The sequence below is a fragment of the Crocodylus porosus genome, unplaced genomic scaffold (genome assembly GCF_001723895.1).
Source record: "Crocodylus porosus isolate Cpor-Errol unplaced genomic scaffold, CroPor_comp1, whole genome shotgun sequence".
Taxonomy (NCBI): domain Eukaryota; kingdom Metazoa; phylum Chordata; order Crocodylia; family Crocodylidae; genus Crocodylus; species Crocodylus porosus.
This window is the reverse complement of record NW_017728914.1, coordinates 33,852,649-33,874,461: the sequence shown is the minus strand read 5'-3', so window position 1 is coordinate 33,874,461 and position 21,813 is coordinate 33,852,649. Positions and strand designations below refer to the sequence as shown.

General features: G+C 59.3%; 2 protein-coding genes across 3 annotated transcripts in view; both read right to left on the bottom strand.

Moving 5' to 3' along the window:
* LOC109310184 (proton-coupled amino acid transporter 1-like) overlaps positions 1 to 12,953 on the bottom strand; it is a 34,846-nt gene extending 21,893 nt beyond the window's left edge. For both annotated transcript variants that reach the window (XM_019535253.1, XM_019535254.1), the window contains exons 1-9: positions 12,875 to 12,953; positions 8,005 to 8,152; positions 7,134 to 7,224; positions 5,986 to 6,074; positions 4,942 to 5,037; positions 3,889 to 3,973; positions 3,370 to 3,588; positions 2,908 to 3,006; positions 1,113 to 1,279 (exon numbers count right to left, since the gene is read on the bottom strand). In XM_019535253.1, coding sequence (XP_019390798.1) covers positions 1,113 to 1,279; positions 2,908 to 3,006; positions 3,370 to 3,588; positions 3,889 to 3,973; positions 4,942 to 5,037; positions 5,986 to 6,074; positions 7,134 to 7,224; positions 8,005 to 8,147 — 989 coding nt within the window. In that variant the 5' untranslated portion in view covers positions 8,148 to 8,152; positions 12,875 to 12,953. The remainder of the gene's footprint in view (positions 1 to 1,112; positions 1,280 to 2,907; positions 3,007 to 3,369; positions 3,589 to 3,888; positions 3,974 to 4,941; positions 5,038 to 5,985; positions 6,075 to 7,133; positions 7,225 to 8,004; positions 8,153 to 12,874) is intronic.
* A 2,617-nt stretch (positions 12,954 to 15,570) lies between these two features.
* Positions 15,571 to 20,127, bottom strand: GM2A (GM2 ganglioside activator). Its single transcript, XM_019535250.1, has 3 exons — positions 19,942 to 20,127; positions 18,056 to 18,238; positions 15,571 to 17,219 (listed from the first exon to the last, which is right to left on the bottom strand). Exons 1-3 carry the CDS (start codon positions 19,957 to 19,959, stop codon positions 17,064 to 17,066), a joined length of 357 nt encoding a protein of 118 aa, XP_019390795.1. The 5' UTR covers positions 19,960 to 20,127; the 3' UTR covers positions 15,571 to 17,063.
* Positions 20,128 to 21,813: the final 1,686 nt, after the last annotated feature.

The window sequence follows — 21,813 nt, the reverse complement described above, 5'->3', positions numbered from 1 at the left end:
GGGACAAATTTATCTCCTATACTTCAGATCATAAAGCTTTTTAGAGCTGGGACCATCATGCTACATGCTTTAGTACCAGGAGACACAACCAGGCTCCCCTCTCACTTAGGACTGTAGACAGCACCTTTTGAAACAGCCCCAGGCCTTACCAAGATGGAGCAGCAATTTAAGCACTGCCCAGCCAAGTATCTCACTACAGACACTATCAGCCACTTACCCAGGATCAAAGCAGCAAGACGAACCCTTTGATGCAGAGGCCTTAAAAGCCAAAGCAGGTGGTGCAGACTGCTCTCCGCGAGCCTTGGCTGCTCTTGCTCTTTAATGGCCATGCACATGAAACAAGTACTCAAAAGCCATCTGTGATTCAGGGTGTAGGAGGTTTGTTGCAACCCATTTGACTTGGGAGTAAGAGATGGCTGGAAAAAGCCTAGCAACCAGCCTTTCTGAGATGTCATGTGCCACCACCTGCACCCAGCTGGCTGTCAGGAGCAGCACACAGCACAGGACGGAGAGAGATGTTTCTTTCCAGACTTTGGAGCCTCTCTGCAGACAAGGGGGGAGTTTATCCTACCAGGTAAGGGAGCCTAATTGGAGCTGCCACCTATAAGCACCTCCTGGGAACAGTAGAGATAACCAGTTTCAGGACCTAAGAGCTCAAAGGCCAACTCTCGTATAAAGGGCACCTGGCCTGACACCTGCAACGTGTTCCCAGCCTCTGAAGGTTTCCGAGCACCCCAGGCCCATGAGCCTATAATCGAGTCAGCACAGCCTGAGGTCTTAGGCTTTGAAAACAGATAGCACTGCTCTTGCAGCCCCTCCCTCCCAATGACCCAGCTCCTTTGGAACAGGCACGAAAAACTCTGGAGACGTGGCCAGTCCAGTCCTGGACACTGGCTGGGCCCCCAGAGCAATGCAGATTAGCATTTAAAATCTCTATTAATTCCAGTGAGGTGCTGCTGACAGCAACCTATTGGCTGGCTTTTATTCAGATTAACTCCTAATGCTGCCAAGTGCCAGTCTGTGCTCTCAACCTAGTGACCCCCACTAGCTGCAAAGCCACACGCAAACCACGGTCGTGAGGACCCTGCTTTGAGAGAGACGCGGGAACTGACCAGCAGTTGGGCAGGTTGAGGGTGATGCTGGCCTCGATGTTGGCTCCGAACCGCAGGTAGCCCAGGGCCCCCAGGCTGATATACAGGACAGAGACGATGGCCATCCCCACGTAGAGGACCACGGGGAAGTGCCGCGGGTTCTTCATTTTGTTCTCGAGGGGCAGCACCTTGGGAGGCAGAAGAGAAAACATGTGAGCGGCGTTCCCTTCCCCACCATCATGCCAACAGGTTTAAAATCTCACGTGTTACCCCTTAGCCATCATCCCACTGGATGCAACAGGACCTGGGACCCCTGCCCCAGGAGCCCAGACCCAACAAAACCATATTGGCCAGCACAGCCCAAGGTCAAGGGTGGGATAAGTTATTTCAGGCTCCAGTGTGGCTAAGGGCAAGGAGTTACATCAGGAATCCCCAGCTGTGGCTCATCCTGAGATGTGCAGACCACAGGAGCGGTACTGCATCGTCCTGGGCTCTGTGAACCCCTTTCCATCATGAGCTCAGTTCTTGCAGCAACGATTATATTGGACTTGCAACGTCACATGGGAGATGCTGCCGCAGGGAATGGACCAGGACACCCTTTGTCCACCAACTGCGTGGCTGTGCCTTTGAGACATTTGGTCTGGGCCGTTTGCTTTTCCAGCCGACAGGCAGCAGAAAGAATGACCGCTTTATCCCTCGATAAAAGAGCAGCACGATGTTGACGGCATGTCGCCTTCCCTCTACTCAAGACCCAAGCCACTGGGAGAGCAGAGCCTCTGAACTGCAAAAGGGAGATGCTTTTTGGGGAGCATTTCAAAAACTGCTGTGTGTCATTGGGCCACAGAGTATTTAAAGAAGGGCCATGACTAGGGCACCGTAGCACAGCTGCTGGAACAGAGCACTGGGGAAAAAAAAAAAAAAAGAGACCCAACCCCCAACAGCTCATCCCTAACCCTAGTGTCACGGTTCAGTTTTCCACGTCCAGCGCACATTTTTGGGACGTGCAGCGAGTGCTCTCCTAGCCAGGCAGAACAGATGCACACCTCCACTCCAGCAGGTATCACCTCGATTAAGCATCACAGGGCTGTACACTGCTCACCCCACCCACTGCCACCTCCTCCCTAGCTGTCTGCTCCACAGCCCCTGCTTGGAGGCAGACGTGCCAACTCACAGCACAGGAAACTGAACCTCAACCGCCACACGAGAAAGAACTGGCTGCCTCATGGGCGAGATCAGGTCAGGACGTGGCCACGGAAATGGAAATGGCTCTTTGGCTTCCAACTAGGGAGCTTCCCAATCCAGCCCGGGAGGGGGGGCCCTCTTAGGCCCCAGTCATTTGGGCCAGAGGTAGTTTCCAAGACAGTGCAAGTCAGAACACCCACTGCCAAAGCACCAGACCTGGAGGCTTTCGAGGAAATAACTAAACATTTGCAGCTTTCACAATGAAAGGTATTTTGTGCCCCGTCACCCCTGCAGCCAGAGGAAGCAGCATCATGGATACAATGAACACCAGTCACTAAAATGCAGAGCAGGACTTAAAGCAGTGGTCTCCGAAGTGGGGTGCACGCACCCCAGGGGGTGCAGGAAGAAAATATTAGAACTTCTATTGCAGTTTATGTGTGCCCGGTTAATACAAATATTGGGGGTGCGTGCTCAAAAATGTTTTACTGATACGGGTGCGCGATCAAAAAAGTTTGGAGACCACTGACTTAGAGGTCTGCCTACAAATGCAGGGGCATCACAGCTGCTCCAGACAGCACCAGTCTTGGCTCTGCCTCTGCTGCAGCCAGTCACGCTAATGCAAGCTGAGACTCACCACACCGATGCCCTCAAAGGCAAAGATGGCAGTGCCGAAAAACAGAGGGTAGGTCTTCCAGCCAGAGACCAAGGGCAGGCGGCGAGGATCTGGAATGCCCTGGAAGAGAGCAGTGTGCAGTCTGTTACAGGAAGGAAACAGAGGCACCTCGCAAAGCTCTCCGCTTTCATGTCACAACCGCCCTCAGGGAAGAGAGGACTTCCCAGAAAGAGAGGAAGGTGAACCACACTGCTTGCAAAAATCCATGCAAGCCCTACCACAACTTTGGCAATATTATTACACTGGTTTGTGTTCAATACCTTATTCATGTAGCCCTTCTCCCCACTTTATGTACTAGCCACCAACCAGCCAGCCCCTCTACGCACCCAGCCCTTCTCCTGGAGGTCACAGGAGAGACTCCTCCTGCCACAAAGGACCTGCAGGGAGGTGGAGACAGACAAGAATCTGGGTCTTGGCAAGTACCTGGACGATGTACTGATAGATCATGACGAGGCTGACCAGCATGACTATGTTGGCCAGCAAGGAGAAGATGGAGAGGAACTTGAGGTTGCGGATGAAGACCAGGAGCACAATGAAGGGCAGCAAGGACAGGATGTACAGGCGGGAGTCCATGGTGGGCATCAGCACCACGGTTTCATTGGAGTGGCAGTCATTGGTGGTGCCGTTGGCAGCCGAGATCACCTGGGGAACCACAAAGAGGACACCGGGTCCCGGATTAGTTCCCGTCTCCACAGGAGCTTGCAACACGCCCTTGGCAACTGAGCCCAGGATCTGCAAGCCTGCCCCAGCCGCAGCTGTAATGGCAGGCTGGCAGGACCACATGCTTTTCAGAGCTGGTTTGCATTTGGCTTTCTACCCTGCAGTGGCTCCCTCAGCACCGAGGAAGGACTTGGACACGAGTCCCCCCACCCCACAAGGTGGAAGACAGCTCTGTCACATCCTCCTCCTCCTTTCTCAGTCCCTCCACAGCAGGAGCCTCACCTGTTTCAGATTGTCAGCCAGGAACACGAAGTACACGCAGCAGAAACCCAGCTGGGTGACGATCAAGAAGAAGCCCACCAGGTACCTGGGGAAGAGACCAAGATAGAGGGGTCACTGGAGCCAAGCCCACCCTACGTGAGCACCCACTGATCCTGCAGCACCCCAGAGCAACAGCAAGTCACTGGCTAGCAGGCCGCGGCATGGATGGATCAGCTAGAGGACCCACAGGGTTACTTTGGTTTGCTGGATGCCCCCCCACTCACTTGACAGCCAAGAAGGTCAATGTTGGTGCTCTGATGTCCCCCCCGGCAGCCAAGAGACTGCCAAAGGGAAGCACCCAGAAAAAGCCGGGCGCCAGCAGGGCCGAGGTAAAACCCCAGTGCTCGGAGAACTAGTGCCTGGACCAGGCCCAAGGAAAGGAGCAGCAAGAGAAACAGGCACCAATAGGGGCAAATCTTCCAGGAGTGGAGTCCAGCAGCCTCAGCAAGGGAACAGGGGGAGCATCCCCCACCAAGCCCCATTGCCACACCAGGTTAGGTCCCTCGGCTAGAGGCAGGGCATCCTTGTCTACACAGCTCCTGGGCAATCGATTACAAGCACAGGAGCAAGGCAGTGAGAAGGAAATGAGAGCTCAGGTTGGGCGCAGAGATGAGAAACAGAAACACTCCCCACTGCTGGAATGGCCCCTTGCCTCGCAAGGACCAGACCCCAGAGGCTCAGCAACCCCTACCCATGCAGCCAGAGGCAGCACAGGCTCCAGCTGCCAACAGCCACAACAGCCCCACCCCACCTAAGGGCTTGGGCATCCCGTGCAGCACATGCCCTGCTGACCTCCAAGCTGGGACAGAAACCTGCAAGCTAGCAGTGATGTGTCAGCACTGGGACCCAGGCCAACCTGTGCCAAGGTTATCTGCATGTTCCTTATGAGGCCGCACGGCGAGTTATCTGCCTGGCCCAGGTTCATAGAGATCCGAGTCCAAAGCTCTCACGTTCCCCCAGGTCGAGGTGTCACAATCTCAGCTAGAAGCCCAGGCCCACACGAGAGCACCATACCTGCCCCAGATGGCGTGTGTCCGGAGCCACGCAACGGGGGAAGCTTCCAGCCCGTACATCACAGCATCCCCGTAGTCAACAAAAGGCTTCTGCAGCCTGGAGGGGAAGAGAGAAAAGCGGCATTAAACCGACTTTAAGCCACACCTGCGAGGTAGCCGCAATGCACCTGCAGAAGAATGACACGATGGCTACCGTTGAACAAAGAGGGATACGTTTCGGACCAGGGGGCTTTGAGTAGCCTGTAACCCTCCGTTGAACCCAAATAGCCTACTCTCAACCCTTGGATACATGCTCCACAAAAGCTGGGAAGCCACCTGGCCTGGGTGAGCAGCAACTGGAGACTTCAAGCCAGAAGGCAGGGAAGTTTCTGGCTCCTGAAGGAGATGCTCAGCCTACAACCATCTCCAAGGGGGGGGCAGCAAGCTATCCCCTTCTTTCATCCCACCCACCTCTCCAGCCCTTCAGGCAGTGATCAAAGCACCTCTCAGGTCTTGGCAATTAGGGCCTCTCCAGACTCCAGTGAGAGGCAGGGAAGAATCACCACCCTTATGCGACAGGTGCAGAGAGGCACAGCAGCATCACTCATATTTCAAAGCACGTGGCCCAGTCTGGAGCCACCACAGTGCTCTTGGGAAGAAGGCATGCCATCAGGCTCTGCAACCAGAGGCAGGTGGCATCCACCCATTTCTGGAAACCCTGCCCCCGCCCCCAAAGCACCGGTTCCTCCCGCCCAAGAGTATCACCAGAAACCGAACAAGCCCTTTGCAAGCTGCAGAGTCTTTCCCGGTCGCGCCGCTTGCAAGTGGCTCTTCTCCGTAGGAGGCAGCGATTGCAACGTTCAGCAAAACCTGCTCCTAGGTATGATATTCCAAAGGTCCTGCCTGCTGAACCAGGCAAGCCGGCTGCTATCTAAAGGCCGCACAGGGGCCAGGCCGCTGTCTGCCAGATCTGAAGGGCACGCTGGTAGAAGCAGGATGAGAGGGACCCAGGGGAAGGGAGGCTGGGCTGGCAAGGCAGGCAGGTGCCACGGCTGGAGTCTCTTACTTGCGGCAGAAGTGGTGGGCGCACTTCACCAGGATGCGCATGCAATGGATGGCAATGATTCCTATCACAAGCAGGCTCACGGGACCCATCTAGACCGAGGCAGAGGAGAAAGAGAGAGAAAAAGGGCTCACTACAAAAGGCGACAAATGGGAAACTCAAGACCAAGGCAACCGCGAACAGCAGCTGAGTGGAGAAGGGAGCGCAAACAGCCAGCAGACGACAGACACCACAGGGCTAGCACGCTGCTCAGAACTGCAAGGGGAGGACAGCCCTTGGAGACCCACCCTGCCCTTTCCAAGGGCAGAAAGGATCCCTGCAGCAGGGCTGTGGGTTCGAGGCAACCTCCCAGCATCCAAGCCAGAGAGGAGCAGGAGCATCCCCCTCATCCCCAGCCCCTGACCTCAGCTTAAAGCAAAGCTCCTCAAGGCAATTTATAGGAGGGGGTATTATGAGAACAAAACAAGGCAGCAGGAACCACAGTGGCAGGTGGGAGAAAGCCAGAAGAGCTGAATTCAAGACTGAGCCCAATCCTGCTACCCCAGACAGCAGGCCCAAGACAAAAGGAAAGCAGGAGACAGCAGGGTGGGGTGCACACAGTGGTGCCCAAGGCTCTGGGAACAGCTAGGTGCAGAGGGGTTTTATGCAGCCAGGAGGCTCCCCAGAACCCAACAGCCAGAGCCAGGGACTGGCAGAGACCCGCTCCCGAGTCCTCCGTGCTGCAGGGAGCTCACAGCCATCTCAGTCTGCAGGCTGCACCAACTGTGTGGGTACAATGTCTGCTTAACTCATAAGAGGAAAGAGACCCAGAGAGGTCGCACAGCAGGTATGCCCGGCCTCAGAAATGCAAGAGGACGACCCCCACCCCCTCACACCGAGTGCAAGACCTGACCGGTAAAAGCTGCAGCACAGAGGGAGATCTGCCCTCAGTGAGGGCCACGGGTCATTTGGAAGAGCCAGGACAGCAGCGCTAAGCCAGGCAGCCCTGCTCCAGGACACAGAGCATGCAGGAGCGCACAGCTGGGAGTCTGGCAGGTGCTAGACAGGAGACGCCACGGGCCCACGCCAGTCAGGTCACCTTCACCCAGGATTTACCAGTGCCCCCGTGCACACGTGGGATGGGTGCTCATGCCCACACAGCAGTTTCTTACCACAACACCGGCATTCTTTATAGCCAGGGGCAGCCCCAGCAACCCTGTGCCAATGTTCCCCTTCAGCACGTGGATCAAGGTTTGGAGCGATCTGAGGGGAAGAGACAGCATCAGGAGAGCGAGTCAGCACAGGCAGGAGCCCAGCAGCCCTTGAGCAGAGCATGCCGGCGGCCCTGTGATGATGGTAGATGCACACGAGCGCTGGAGGCTCATGGAGCAGAAGGCCCTTGGGCATTGAAGCCAGGAGCCGGCAAAGAGCAGAGGGAAGATCACAGGAGGCTTCTGGGATGTGCGAGAAGTAGATGCATTTGCTGAACCAGCCAGCAGCTTTGTGGCATAACTCATCTGCCACGGCCAAGGAGGCCACTTCTGCTGCAGGAGACAGCAGACCAGGTCCATGGGGGGCTGAGAGACAGGTTTCCCGGGAAGAGAAGCCCAGGCCAGTGCAGGAAACCCTGAACAGCGGGACCAGGCTCCTTACAGGTCACAAGTGCCCTGCATCACTACAGATGCTGCAGGACTCCATGCACCTCAGCCTGGCCCTCGATGAGACACGGGCAGAGGGAAGCCTGTGTCCATTAGCACGCTCTGAATCAGGACAAGGCGCCTGCCCATAAATTGCTGCCAGCTGGAAGAACTGGCACGGGAGCACGTGCCACAGCTCTGGGAATGAGACACAGCAACCAGTGCCTGCACTTGGCATCTACAGCAGCGCCAGGGGGCTGGGAGATGCCTCGGTCGGCTGCACAGACCCACTGCAAGCACAGCACCTCCCATGCAAAGAGGGGCAGGGACTCAACCACCTGCCCCCCACAGAGCTCCCCGGGCAGCGCAGAAGGGCCCCCACGCGCCCCAGCCCTGGCTGACTCACGTTGTGCCATTGGTCTCCCCGAAGCGCTGGTAGGTCGAGGAGCCGGCGCAGCTGCTGGGGCCATTCGAGGGGCTCCCCTCGGGCGTCACATCCGTGGAGCTGTAGTCATTGTAGTCTTCACTGCGCAGCCTGCGGCTGGACATCGTGCCTACGGGGACAGTACCGTCAGGGCCCACCGTGGCCACCATCTCTATGCTCCCCCCTGCAGTGGTGCCCGCCTCCTCTGCCTGGGGCTTCTCCGGATCAGCCATGGCTGTGGGACAGGCGTGAGCAGCTACTGCGGGAGCCGGCTGTCCCCAGCAGGCTTTTATAGGGCTCCGCCTCACCTACTGCCTCAGTCACAGCACATGGGCCCTTATGCCACCTCCACCCATGCGGGCTCCACCCAGCAGCTCCTACGGGTGCAGCTCCCTGCAACGTGACCTACATACATATTCACATCAGGAAGTCCATGAGACGAACCGACCGGCTTCCCGACACGGCAGAACAGGTAGCCCCCACACGGGGCAAGGGGGTGTGCAGCCATCCCACAGGACACCTTGGCAGCACCCAATGCCCAGGGCTCCAGGCTGGTCCCCAAGGAAGAGACCTCACTATGGGCCACACACTGGCTTTGTGCTCCCTCAATTCCTCTGATCTGCTTGATTTTTGCTTGGGATCAAGCCAGTGCCAGAGCCAGCTGCAGGGGAACGAGGGTGCAGAAACCTTCCCTGCCCACGGGGTCTGGCGGGAGTGATGCGGCAAGGACAGGGCGTAGAGCAGCAGCAGCAGCCTCCTTGCAGGGCTCCAACCTGTCTCTATAGCACACACCAGGGACCACACAATGGCAGATGCAGCATCTTGTCCTCCAGGCACCGCTTGGAGCAGAGGACTGATCAGAGGATTTAAATCCCCAGGGGCCATCTCCCTACTCAGATGCTGCACCCACCAGTACTCCCCCCACCCAGAGCAGACAGGCCTTGGAGATTTGCAGGAAGGGATGGCCAGGTCCACAGCACCCAGCTCCGCTGCTGCACGAGGCCAGCCGGTCCCGCCAGGGACGAAGGCACGGTGGAAACTGAGACGCACGTGGCTGGGCGCCTGTGGCCGTCTTAGCAAGACACCCGGTTCTGCCAGAGCAGCACAAGCACCCGCCCTGGCTCTCAGCCTCAGCTCCCTGCTGAGGACACTGCGTCCTGCTTTCTGGGTCATTGCTTAGATGAGCAAGTCCCGGGGCGGGGACAGCACCGAGCACAATAAGGCCTGGCTCCAGCTAAGGCTTCCAGGCCCATCTTCCAAGCCAAAAGCAATAGCAGGAGACAACGAGAATGGGCAAGAGCATCAGGCTGCATGCGGGGGGACAGGACTTGAAGCTACGGGGGGCAGGCGAGGCAGAGACGGGCGGGATGCCGTGGAGCCGGAACAGCACCGGGTGGAGCAGAGTCCTGGCCACAAGCAGGGAATTCCCACTCGGCTTCTGGGACGCGGCACCCCCATCCCGCGTTTCCACCTGCGAGGGCCCACGCGCCTGCTCTCTGCCACCTTAGCTGAAGGGCTCTGACCACCACCTCCTGCCCCAAGCCCCACAGCGGCCTTGCCCCAACACCGGGCACCATCTCCCAGTTCACTCCACCTAAGCAGCAATGTCGGATGTCGCCTCCTGGGCTCTGAAGCACCTCCCCATCCCTGCTGAGAAGCTCTCCAAGCTTCCTAGACAGTCCCCGAACACCCTGCCACTACCAGCAGTCATTGCCCCCAGGGAAGCCAAGGGTTATCTAGAAACCTGCACCGTTTGCTTTTTGATAGGAACATGAGAGCACGAGATACGGACAAGAGGCATGGAAAATTACCGAACAAACATTGCACAAGACATCTGAGCTTTGAGATAGTCATGTCGACAAAAGACATCCTCTCAACAGATTTCTCCTGCAGCAGATACACCCCCCCACAGCAGACATGCTGTCTCACTCGAAGCTGCCCACAAAGCACCTTATTCCTGCCTTTAAAAAAGGGAGAATCTCTGGCCTGCTCCTTGGCATCCTGCACTGCTGCTCCCAGCCCAGACCCACGGCTGGCAGCATGTCGAGAGAGATCCTTCCTCCCTCCCCACCCCAAATCGTCTCAGCAAGCGATGGCCTGCTCCCATCCGAAGGGTGGCTGCAGAAAGGCCTCACTACAGACAGGAAGGCTCTGCCTGCAGCATGGGGAAGGGAGCCCACTGATCCAGTGCAGAGACGGCTGCCCCTCTTAAGCGAGGCTGGTCCCTTCCCCAAGCTGCAACCAGCCCATGGTGTCCCAATGGCGTGGAAGCAGATCCACGCCTATTAGGTGTTGCACAGCCAGGAAGGACCCCCATGAGGCAGCTCAGCTCTTCCCTCCTGCTCCAAAACATCCTTGGCTTCTCTTGTCCTATCTCAGGAACAGCATCTGCAGGCTGGTCAGGTGCCAGCAGGCTCATCAGCCCATCCATGGAGAAGACATCTCTGCAGGGGAGACGCAGGTGCCAGGATGGGCCCCCACAGAGGTTAGAAAGCAAGGCATGCAGCTGCACGCCAGATCAGAGGTCGAGAGCTGCATTAGCTCAGAAGGAACAAATCTAACTGGACTTCAGACTAATTAAATCAGATAGATAGTCTATGACTTCCCAGGGCTGAAAGCTTGCTAATAACTTTTTTCCAATTATTCAGTCTAATAAAAGTTAATCACATCTGCACAAAGAGCCTTGCCTGCCTAATTTAGGTAATAAATATCTTACATTACCTAGACAGGGCAATCTCTACATGCCAGAATGAATGAATGAAAGAAACTGGTTTGACAACCGCTGCCAAACGACACAAGAGCCAGCAGCAGATCACTTCAGCCTCCCTGGACACCCCATCGCTGCCCGCAGGACTGCTGTCGTCAGGCAGCAACGTTTTAAAGACCAGCTTGAACGAGAAGCTGCAGAAGAAGGCATGCGCTGGCCAGACTGCGTTAAGTGTGGTTTAGACAGGGACCAAGGGTGCCGTCACATTACCTGGATTAGCTTTTGCGACCCCTTTGTTCCTATGGGCTCTTTGCTTGTCCCAGCACCTTCTCTTCCCCCCTTCTCCACTTTTTCAACCTTTTATATTCAAATTGCTCCCTCTGCTTTACACACTGCTGTGTGCTCCCATGAACTCCAGGATGAGCATTCATCAGGTGAACAAAGCCAAGAGGTTTTCGCAGGAAGGAGCACCTCAGAGCCATCCTGGCAAGACCCCACAAACTGAAGTGCAAAACACAAGGCAGGAATTTGATAAGTGTCTGTGAAGAAGTTAATTAAAGCCTGGGCCCAGACCCCAGAAAACTCTCTCCTCTGCCTGGAAAAGCATAGCAGGTCCTTCCTTGGAGCCCAGCTCAGTTCAAACGTAAAGAGCACTCGTCCACACTCAGCCAGGTTTCAGCCAAGCGTTTGCCACCTGGTACCACCAAGAGCCACCGCCAACTCCTACCCGCCCCCAAACAACCAGCAATATTTATACAAGCAGATTCCTACTCCCTTGCAGGAGGGGATTTACTCACCCTTGGCGTGGGTGAACGGCTGACACGTGCACCGGGAACGATGCAAGCTGCTGTCACGCTGGGAAACAGAAATGCAACAAAAGAAACTTCCCACCAAGCCAGCTAGTAATTACACAGCGCCGGAGACACCACCTACTCCTCGCACGCCAGCCGCCGCGGGGACAGAAGACCCCGACACGCTACTGGAGACTCACGTCAGCGATGCACTCCAGCGAACAACAGCACTCAAGCGCTCCCTGTAATTTTCCCCAAGCAGACCCAGCTGCTCATCTCTTTTGAAGCCCAGGAAGATTGGCCCACAATGACTCGATGCTTTGTTTCTGGAGAAGAGCTTGCATAAGACCACGAAGCATGAAAGGCCAATTTCCCTTTCATCAGGGAAGGGGAATTAGGGACCCAGGGTGCAGAAGCTGGAAGACGGTTGCAAGCCTCTGCCGTGTGAAGACTGTTGTCAAGCAAAAGCAAAACCCGCTGGCGCTGCAACTTTATCCCTTGCAGGACGTCCAGGGCAGAAGAGCCAGCTCTGACCCTACCCTGCGGGTACATGCAGTTCCCTTTATACCCGAGTACCTTATACCCGAGTACCTTCCACCCCGACTTCCAGACACACACGCGTGCAACATCTCGCTCTCCCACGGCAAGAGTCTTCCTTCCAAACTGAAGCAACAGAGCCTTTCGCCCCTGGCTCCCTGGCTTACTCCCGGCTTGGGCAGGAGGCGAAGGGCTCGAGGTGGCTATACCTCCAGGCTTTCATCTCGATTCTGCCCTTAAATGATCTTTGCTCTTGTTATTCTTCACCCTCTTACTGCTGCTATTACTCACTCCATTAATCACGGGCGCTGGGAAAGGCGGCAAGGCCGCACAAACGCTGGGAAAGCTTTTGCTTTCACCGGCCGCGTGCGCGCCTCTGCGCCCGCACCGCTGGCGAGCCTCCCTGCTACCCCCAGGGAAGCGCGTTTCCCAGCCCGCCCTGCCTCAGCTCCAGCACGGGCCACCCGCGGCCCGGGCGCCTGAAGCACGGTCAGCCTCGCCTGGCACCACCCCAGGAGCACCCAGCCAGACACGATGCCGGGTGCCGGGTGCGGGGTGCGGGCTCCAAGCCGGCCCGCCGCGGCCCGCCGCCGCAGCCGCCCCTGCAACCCGCAGGCGATGCGGTGCAGCGCGGCCCCATTTCCTCCTCAAGGCGCAATAAAATGCAGTGCAACATGCCCCCCACGACGCGCAGAGAAAAGCGCCCCCTGCCCTTGCTGCACAGGGCAGTGCAAATGTGCCCCAGATGTGCCGTGCCGTGCCGTGCCGTGCCGTGCAGTGTGCCCCCCCCCCAGATGTGCGGGGCAGCGGTGCCCACCTGCCGCGCGCCGCTCCCGGGCTCAGCGCCTCCCCCCGGCCATCGCGGGCTCCTTCCGCCCGGCGGTCATGTGACCTCCCCGTCACGTGACGCGCGGCCCACCTGACTCGCGCGGTCCGCGCCGCTCCCCCGCGCATGCGCGGCGTCACGTGGGTGTTGGGGCCGGCGCGGCACGTGGCGGGAGCCGCGGGGCCCAGTCCCGGCCTTGCCCACTCGGGGCTTCAGCGCCTCCACGAGTGGGGCGTGCGCACCGCTGTGGGGAGCCTCCTAGGGAGACAGTGTGTCCTGATCTCCCGGCTGCCGCGGGGAGGGCTTCTGTGGCCCGGAGCTCAGAAGGACCCCGGTGGCGCACGCGGGCTTGGGGGCTGGGGCCTCCTGCTTGCAATCAGCGGGCGGATCTGAATGGCGTGGGTCTTTGTACACCTCGCGCGGCGCGGCGCGGCGCCCTCGAGAGGCCCCCGCGTAGGCCCTCCCGCGGCTGCTTGCACCCAGAGCGCCCGGGGGCGGGAGGGGGCACTTCATCTGCTCTTGGGAAACGTGCAACTTGCACGAGGAAGACGGCGAGTACCACGCCGCAGCCCGCAGGCCCCAGTGCTGGAGGGAGACGGGGCTCCGCCGGCTGCTAACGGTGCTCGGGTGTCACCCCAAGGCTAGAAAAGCGGAGGCCGCCATGAGCTAGAACGTCAGGGCTGCCATGGACTGGGTCAGACCCAAAATCCATCTTCTCCTCTGCCGCACCCTGGACCCTCCGTGGCCTGCGCCTCCTCGAGCATCTCTGGCAGCAAGGGGTTGGGGAACGGTGGTGCTGAGTCTCATTAACCAAAGCTCTCCACAGCAACACCCAGGGGATCGCCAAGCTGGCTGCCCACCCCCCGACTCGCTGGGGCAGCACGAAGCGCATCTCCGGCCTCATGTACGAGGAGGCCCACGGGGTGCTCTGAAAATCTTCCTGTCACCTGCACTTGGGGTGCACCAATAGAGATTTTGGGGGCTGATACCGGTAGCCGATATCTAAGGAGGCGTATTGGGTGATCCCAACAGCTGCGTGCAGCTAGTAAGCCCATTGCAGTAGAAGGGGAGCGGGGAGGGAAGGGCTGCAGGGGTGATCAAGGGCCCCGCAGTGGGGAGGGAGTGGGGCTGGGGCAGGCACTAGGGCTGCGCGAAATTTCACCGGCTGTTTTCATTCGACGCTGTTTCGACTCTTTCCAAGCTCAAAACAGTGAAATCGAATCAACACAGAGGGCTTCAAAACAGCCTCGAAACAAAACGAGGCTAGTCAAAAGGTTTCGAAGCAGCCAATGGCAAGGTGGTGGGGGACGGGAGAATCAGGGCTGTGCTCCCAGCTGCAGCCGGGAGTGGAGCTCGGGCCCCCCACCCCTCCTGCTGCTGGACTGTGGGAAGCCGATCACAGGCAGGGAAAGGGAACTGATCCTGGGCTCAGTTCCCCTCCCCAGCCCTACAGTCCGGCTGGGGATGCAAAGTCAGCCTAGCTGGGCTGAGTTCCCATCCCCCATGCTAGATCGGGCTGGGGAGGGGAAGTCAGCCCATCCCCAGCCCAGTGTCAAAACGGTGAGGCTGTTTGACTTGAAATTAAAATTCGATACAAAACACTGTTCCATCCAAACCTCGACACTGAAGTCGGAACAGAACAGTGCCGTTTCGCACAGCCCTAGCAGGCACGGGACAGCCGTGGCTCGTCCAAGAGGTGTGGAGAGGGGGCAGCTCCCACAGCTACATGCACCCCGGGGGGGCCCAGGCCCATGCGCTCTTCCGATCTCAGGGGCACATGCCCCCCCCCCGAGCTCTCCTGGATGAGCATCACGCAGCAACAGGTGCCACCCCCCACGCCCCCCGAACAAGCTAGGGCTCTGTCCTGCACCCACCCCACGCTGGCAGGGCAGCGCTTGCCCCAGCCCCACTCCCTCCCTTACTGCGGGGGGCCTTGATCTGCGCCCCCACCCCTTCCTTTTCCCCTCCCCTTCCACTGCACCGGACTTACCAGCTGCACGCAGCTCTCCAAGCTGCTGGGCTGCACTCCTTCCTGGCCACTTACGTGCTGCCATTTATCAGCCAAATTATCCGGCCAATTTCCAATACAGATAATTTTCTTTATATCAGTGCTGATCGGTATCGGACCGATGTATCGGTTCACCTCTAACCTCCACCAGGCTCAGGAGCATGACTACCGTGGGCATGGTCTGTGCCTTGAAGCGCCAGTGTTGCACCTTGTACCGATTCAGGGGCTATACTCAAGAGTACCAACCCCTCCCCCCCCCAAAACTGTACCTGCATCACACAGTGGCTGGAAGGGAGTGAGCCGGGTCTGAGCTCGGTCTTTCCACTGCTCCTCTCTCCCGGGCGGCCTCCAGCATTTAAATGTGTAGGAAGCTCTGACTCAGAGACCATGCCCCTCACTCCTATGCTCAATAGTGACTGATGCTCCGAGCCTGTGTCCAACCCCTTTGTGAATGTTCCCCCCACATCTCATGACAAGTCCTACCTTTAATGACACAGGGAGTGAAAAAAGAGCTAGGATTGATGTGTGTGGGCAGTGGTGCTGAATACGTACCCACTGCCCCTGCCAGCAAACCCGTGTGGTTTCCACTTCCACATGCACTAGGTCACGTCACCCAGGGTTTACTAAAAACGAAGCACCGATTCCAAGGTCACCAAGACCCCAAGAATGAGCGACTCGGGCGTTCTAGGTAAAAAGATTTATTAAAACTCACCACTAAGGGCAGTGGCTTCCCTCAATCAAACCCAGCGAGGAAAACACCAATGAGGCTGTGGGCAAGAGGGTTAGCATGACATTTGGGAGACTGTTAGGCATCAAGCTCAGGAAGTGGGAAGGTAGTTGTTAAGGTCTTGGTGTACAGACATGAAGGCTTGCAAAGTGTTGGGAGGCAGATCCACCCTTCGGTTGCGAGTATGGCACAGAGCCCTGACCCAGACCAGGACACGCGGTGGTTACGGCATGGGGACTTGAAGGCATGGTGATAGCATCTCATGCTTCCTTGCGTTGCACAACCCCAGGGCAGGGTGCGAGCTGAGGGCACAGGATAAGAGGAGAGGGTGTGTGGCCGCTGTGGCACGTCTCCCGCACACACCCGAGGACCAGCTCCATAAGCAAACACGTCTCAGCGTGCTCGGGAAGCAAGTACTGCGTTCCCGTCCAGAGGCAAACATCTGCGCTGCAGAAGCCGATCTCCCTCTGTCAGCGGAGCGCGTCTCTTGGTCCCGTGGGGGGAGGAAGGAATGTGGCACTTGTTTCTCGGTCTCTCTCCTCCGGCGAGAGGCCACGTCCATGCAGTCGACGGTCCATTGTGCTGGCAGGCCAAACCCAGCCTGCCTGCTTGATCCTCCTCGTGGCCAGCAATGCTGGTTTTGGACTGGATCTGTCCTGGCTTGGTCCCGTCGGAGAAGGTTACGGGATGCCGCAGATCTTGGAGCTACCTGCCGAGGCAGGCTCCATGCTGCAGCTGACTCAGGAAGGACCGCCGCAGAACGGACTGGCTGCTGGTCCCGCAGGCCCCGAGCATGGCCTGTATCCCTGATTTATCCATTAAGAATGACTATTACGATGCTCGGCCCATCTCCTGCTGAAGTGCATGAAGGGGTCTGAAGGCCCGTTTTGTTTTACTTCAGCAAGCTGGATGGCTGCTGCTACTCCTGGCTGGAAGGAGGAGGAAGACGCATGCAGCATTTAGTGTTAGGAAAGCAGTTTAATTGCAAGCAGGCGTGGAGCGTCTAGTCCATCAGGCCTCCTTACGGCTGCCTTTGCTCTGGTGGGGGGAGGGGACGGGGGGTGGCCTGGGAAGCCTCGTGCATGGGATTAGGAGTCAGCAGATCTCCGTGGGCTGGAGGCAGTAGGGTGGGAAGAGCCTGGCTGCCCACCCCACTGCCCTGCTGTGATTCAAGAGCCTGGTCCAAAGTCAGAGGAAATGGGGGGGTCTGGCCTAGGTCTTTCCACTGGCTCAGGGGACACTGGGTCAGGCCCAAAGCTGGTACAGGGAGCTGAATGGGGCACCGCTGGCTGGCACCCCGGGGGACGGGGAGGCAGGACGCTTTGCTCTATGTACGGCAGGGCAGCTGCTGACCACCCGCAGCGTGTCCAGGGATGGGGAGCAGGAAGGAGGGATGGCAGCAGCAGCAGGGGAGACAGCTCAGGGTCAACCGCGGCCGCCCACCCTCAGTTGGAGTGGACAGAGAACTCCAGCTGGACACAGGACAGCTCCTTGCCGCCGTAGCTCACAACACCCCGGATGCGGTAGTTGCCGTTGGTCAGCCACGAGGGCAGCTCTATGTCAGGCAAGGCGAAGTCGCTGCTGGGCAGCGAGTAGGAGCCCTGAGGGGGGAAAAGGACACGTCAGCCCCCGCGGCGGCGTTTGGGGCAAGCCCAGCTGAGATCCCAGCGGGTCATAACAAGCACCTGGAGCTCAGCCCGGCCACGACTGGGAGGGACCAGCGTACCGGTGTCTCCACATCCATCATTCCTGGTGGCTGACTGCCCCCTTGCTGCCATCCCTCTCCGGGGAATCCTCCGGCTCCCTGCTCAGGCATCTCCTGCCCTGCCCTCGCAGGGTTATTTCTCTGCCCCCTGCCAGTGCCTGGCACTGGCTCCGTTTGACTCCCTGCAGCCACGTCTGGGAGCCTCTGTCCCCCCTCCAGTTTGGCTGCTGAAAACAGGCCATCCCCAGCCCCTGTCTCTACCACAGTTATGGCTGGGGCTGCATTGCGGGCGCACCCTGCGACACCCCCGTGCCGGGGCAGGCTCGGAGGCTTCGCCTCGCTGCACCACCGCGAGCTGGGGCCCAGGTGAACCTGCTGAGACCCAGGCTCCCGTCTCCAACCCAGCAGCAGGCGGGCTCCCCGAGCCCAGGAAAGGCCCAGGGGCTGGGGCTTTTATCCAGCATCCTCTGCCTCCCCCAAGCAGCCCCGGAGCCAGCAGCTTGCTTAGTGCTGCCCGCAGGGGAAGGAAACCAACTGAACCCACGGCTCCCGCCACGAGGCATGCACCTTCCTGCGCCGCTGACCCCCAGCGACTGGAGAAGCCCAGCAGCCAGTTGCTATCTTCTTCCCTCCCGGTGCTCACAAAGTCCCTTCCCCAGCTAGACCCCAGCTCGGTGGAAAAGAGGAGCTGGTCTGCAGGCAGCCAACGGTGTCTGCTGCCTTGGAGCTTACTGCTTTGAAGGGGCAGTGGCAGGGGATGCCGTAGGTGACCAGGGGCTCCGGGCACGGCTCGCCGGGGGGGATAATGTCATCCAGGATGCTGCAGACGTCATCGTACGTGCAGCTGCCCAGCTGGTCGATGCAAGGGATCTGTATCCATAGTTCGCCCAGCTTCTTCTCCACAGTTAAGACCCCCTGGAAAGGTTGAATGCACAGTCACATACCAGAGCACCACAGTTCGGCGGGTCTCTCCCTCCTCTTGTCCAGGAAAAGCTGGAAGGTACGGGCACCTCCCCATGCCTGCCATCCTAAGCAATGTCCCACTTTTGTTTCTCTGGCAGGCCTTAAACTGCAAGTCCCTGTGGGCGGGGAATGCATCTTGCTAAAGGAAACCCCATGGAGTTGGAACACACCGGTCATGGAGAAGCGGGCCCAGCCCCACGTCTGCCAAGCATGGAGAACCAGAGCATTAGGCCAGAACAGGGACAAGCCATCCGGCTGCAGGCTCCCCACGCAGGGCAGCTCACTGGAGGCCCCTTCTGCTTGGATCCTGCCCTCAAAGAGCACCGCTCCTACTCTAGATCACGAGCTTTTAGGACAGGCACTGCCACCGGGTCTCAATCTGTACAGCGCCTGGCACGCAGAGCCTCAATCACCGGGCATTGCTGCCATGTGTTACTGGCACTGCTACTCTGGGTTTGCACAGCTCCCATGAGAGTCCAGGGCAGGATGTGACCCTTTCATGCGAGAAGTGGCAATAGCAAGCCCCACAGGGAGCCACAGAAAGGGCTCATGCAGCCAAATAAAAGAGGCCTGGGCCACTCTGGACATGGCTTTGTGCTTCTTACTGCCCCAGCCAGCTTGCTATGGACGCGGTGATACTGGAAGGGGGGTGAACGATGCTCGCCTGGTTTCTGCAGCTGGGCCCGGGGTTAAGCACCATCCCACCTGCCCCCGGCAATCCCCAGAGGGTCCCTCTGTGCCGGCTGCAGCAGAGGAAGGCCGCGTGGGGTGGGCAGCCGTGCCCTGTACTGCCACATTGCTGAATGCAAGGGACATGTGCGGCGTTGGTGGCTTGGCCTTCCCTGCTCATTCGTGGCCCTGGCTCCCAGTCTACTCTCAGACTGGGAAGCACGGTTTGCCACCCCCCAGACTGGACCCAACGATGGAGCTGGACTCAGCGCTGCAGCCTGCCCGTGCCCTGGGATTCAGGCTCATCCATCAGGCTCCTTTGGCATTTTTCAGGCCCGGCGACGATCCCCGAGATCCTCCCCAGCACCCACCACAGCAGAGGCACCGCCGGGCTGCTCAGGAGCACGGGGGCGGCTGGGCTCCCGCCCAGCTCCGCGTCACAGGGGCAGGGCGCGTTTCACTCCAGGCTTGTCGACGCAGAGGACGTGCAGCCTCACCTCCCGGCGCCCGCCTCGCTGCGGCCGTACCACCCCGGCGGCAGGAGGGCGGTGACGCCCCGTCCGTGAGCAAGCCACCTGGGCGGGAGCTGCGACGTAGCTCCCCACCCATGCTGGAAAGACCGTCCGGACCAGGCCAGCAGTAAACGCGTGCCAACCTGTCTGGGGAACGTCTTCAACGCTGCAAAGCAACCGCCCCGTCGCCTGGGGGAGGCGGGAACACCGCCCTGGCCCTTTCATCTGCCTTCCCTCCCAGCAGCAAAGATGGAGCTGAACGGAAGTCTCTGCACTGCCTCCACTTCCGGGGCTAAAATCCGCCGGCTGTTTGCACGCAGCTGCTCAGCCCGCAGCATCCAGGTGGTTTCCCCTGCTAAGACAGGCCTTCAGTCCAGCCTGACCCCGGGCACTTTGGTCTTCTCTGGGCCCCCTGCTTTCCAAGCTTTGCAAAGCCACCCAGCCTGGGTACTGGGGCACGCCTGGCTCACGTACCTTCAGAGGCGAGGTCATGGCAGCTGAGCTGGTGACGACCGCGCTGACTTTCACGTTCCCTGGGATGGTGATGGGGTCCGGGGCGACGGAGAGGCTCCGGAGTACGACAGGATCCTTCCCGCCACCGCAGTCCTCCCACGAGAAGCCGCGGACCTACAGGATTCGAGGGGGGAGAGGGTGAAAGAGCGTCCGCGCTACGCTGGGGACGTGGCACCACGTCTGCCGACGCTCCCTGTAGACGGCCGCAGGGAGTCAGAGCTCCGGCAGCAGGGGGAAGTCAGTGGAGCACGGTGACGAGACTTCATCGCAACGCGCACTTCACACCTTTGCCATGAGGAACAAGCCACTGTGGGTTAGGGCCGGCTTACCACAGGGTAGAGCGTGCAACCAGCAGCTGATGCATGGGGAGGCTCAGAAGAAACACCTAAGCCGCGGGAACATGCTTCTCGGTTCGCCCTGTGAGAAACCAACCTCTCACTACCCCGAGCAGGGCGGGTAGAGCAGAGGCAGCAACAGCTGCAGCCTGCCTCTCCCGGGGGACCCGGCTCTTGTTTTTGGATGGCGAGAGACACCGGGGCAGCCCCTCCTATTTCTAGCCCTCCCTCAGCAGACGTTGCAGCCTGTCCCCAGAGCCGAATGGGTCCCGAGGCCCCGCTATCTGCAAGCGCCAACCCAAGTCATCTCAGCACATGACATGCAGAGGGTTAGTGAGGGCTTCAAACAATGATTAAAAAGTGTGTGAGCCTCTGGTGTTGGGTCCTCGCAGCGTGTGACCTCGACTCACCCATTTACTGATATATCTGCCCCCCCGCATGCATCAAAGGCCCTTTCCCAGGTCTAAGCAAGCACAGGAAACCTTGTGCTCTTCCATAATTTAACCCCCTGCCGTGTGAGCTGCTGCTGAAGCCCAGCAGGAACCAAGCTCTGGGCTGAGAAGCAAAAGCCCCCACTGGGTTTGCGGGGGGGGGGGATAAGGGAAGTAGGGGTTGCTCTTATCACAGCCGCGGTTCAGCTGATGGAAATGCAGATGTGTGCATCGCTCAACTTCCCCCCAGTGCCCCTTTCCACCTATGCCAAGCAGTTTTGGGGTCAAGAGAACCAGCTTGTGCGTGTGGTGTGATGGGCCCCAGGGGAAGGGCTGAGCCATGTGGTGTTTGTGGATCTGGGCAGGCTCCAAAGAGCAGCGAGTTGTTGCTCCAGCCAGACTTGGCTTTGCCAAGGGGACTCTTTTTGAGCTGGGACATCTTGTCCCCCGTGGCCACCGGCACAAGCCACCCCTCGCTTCAGCCTGGTGCAACGTAGAGCAGCCCCCAGGCTAACTTGGACCCGCACCCACCCGTGGTCAGGAGGGTGCGGGGGGTCACAAGCCGGCACTGCAGCTGTGCTCCGCGGCAGCCAGGCCGCTCTCGCGTTTTGCAACAGCTGCTTACCTGCCTGTCCCCCCGCAGCCTCCCGGGCAGGCACGCAGGAAATCTCTTGAGAAACCGGCGGGCCCTCGGCCGGTCTCCCAGGGCTCCCGACGTGGGAGTAGGGGAACCGAAGCCGGGAGCGACAGGGGAACAGAAAGCGGGGTCGGCCGGAGGGGCGACAGGTTCCTGATCCCGCCCGGGGCCGGAGTGACAGAACCGGGGCACCCGAGGTGCTCCGCGAGGGGCAGAGGGGCCCCGGGGCAGGGCGGGGCAGGGCGGGGCGGGGAAGCCGCCCCACTCCCACGCGCGGGCACGGGCAGGCCAGCACACGGCGCCTGGCGGAGGGGGGTGGCCCAGCCCCCTCGTGCTCCCCAGCGGCCCACCCCCGGGCTCCGGCATCCTCCCCTGGCCTGGGTCTTCCCCCGCGAGGAGCCCCCACTCCTGCGCCCGGCCCCCCGGGGGC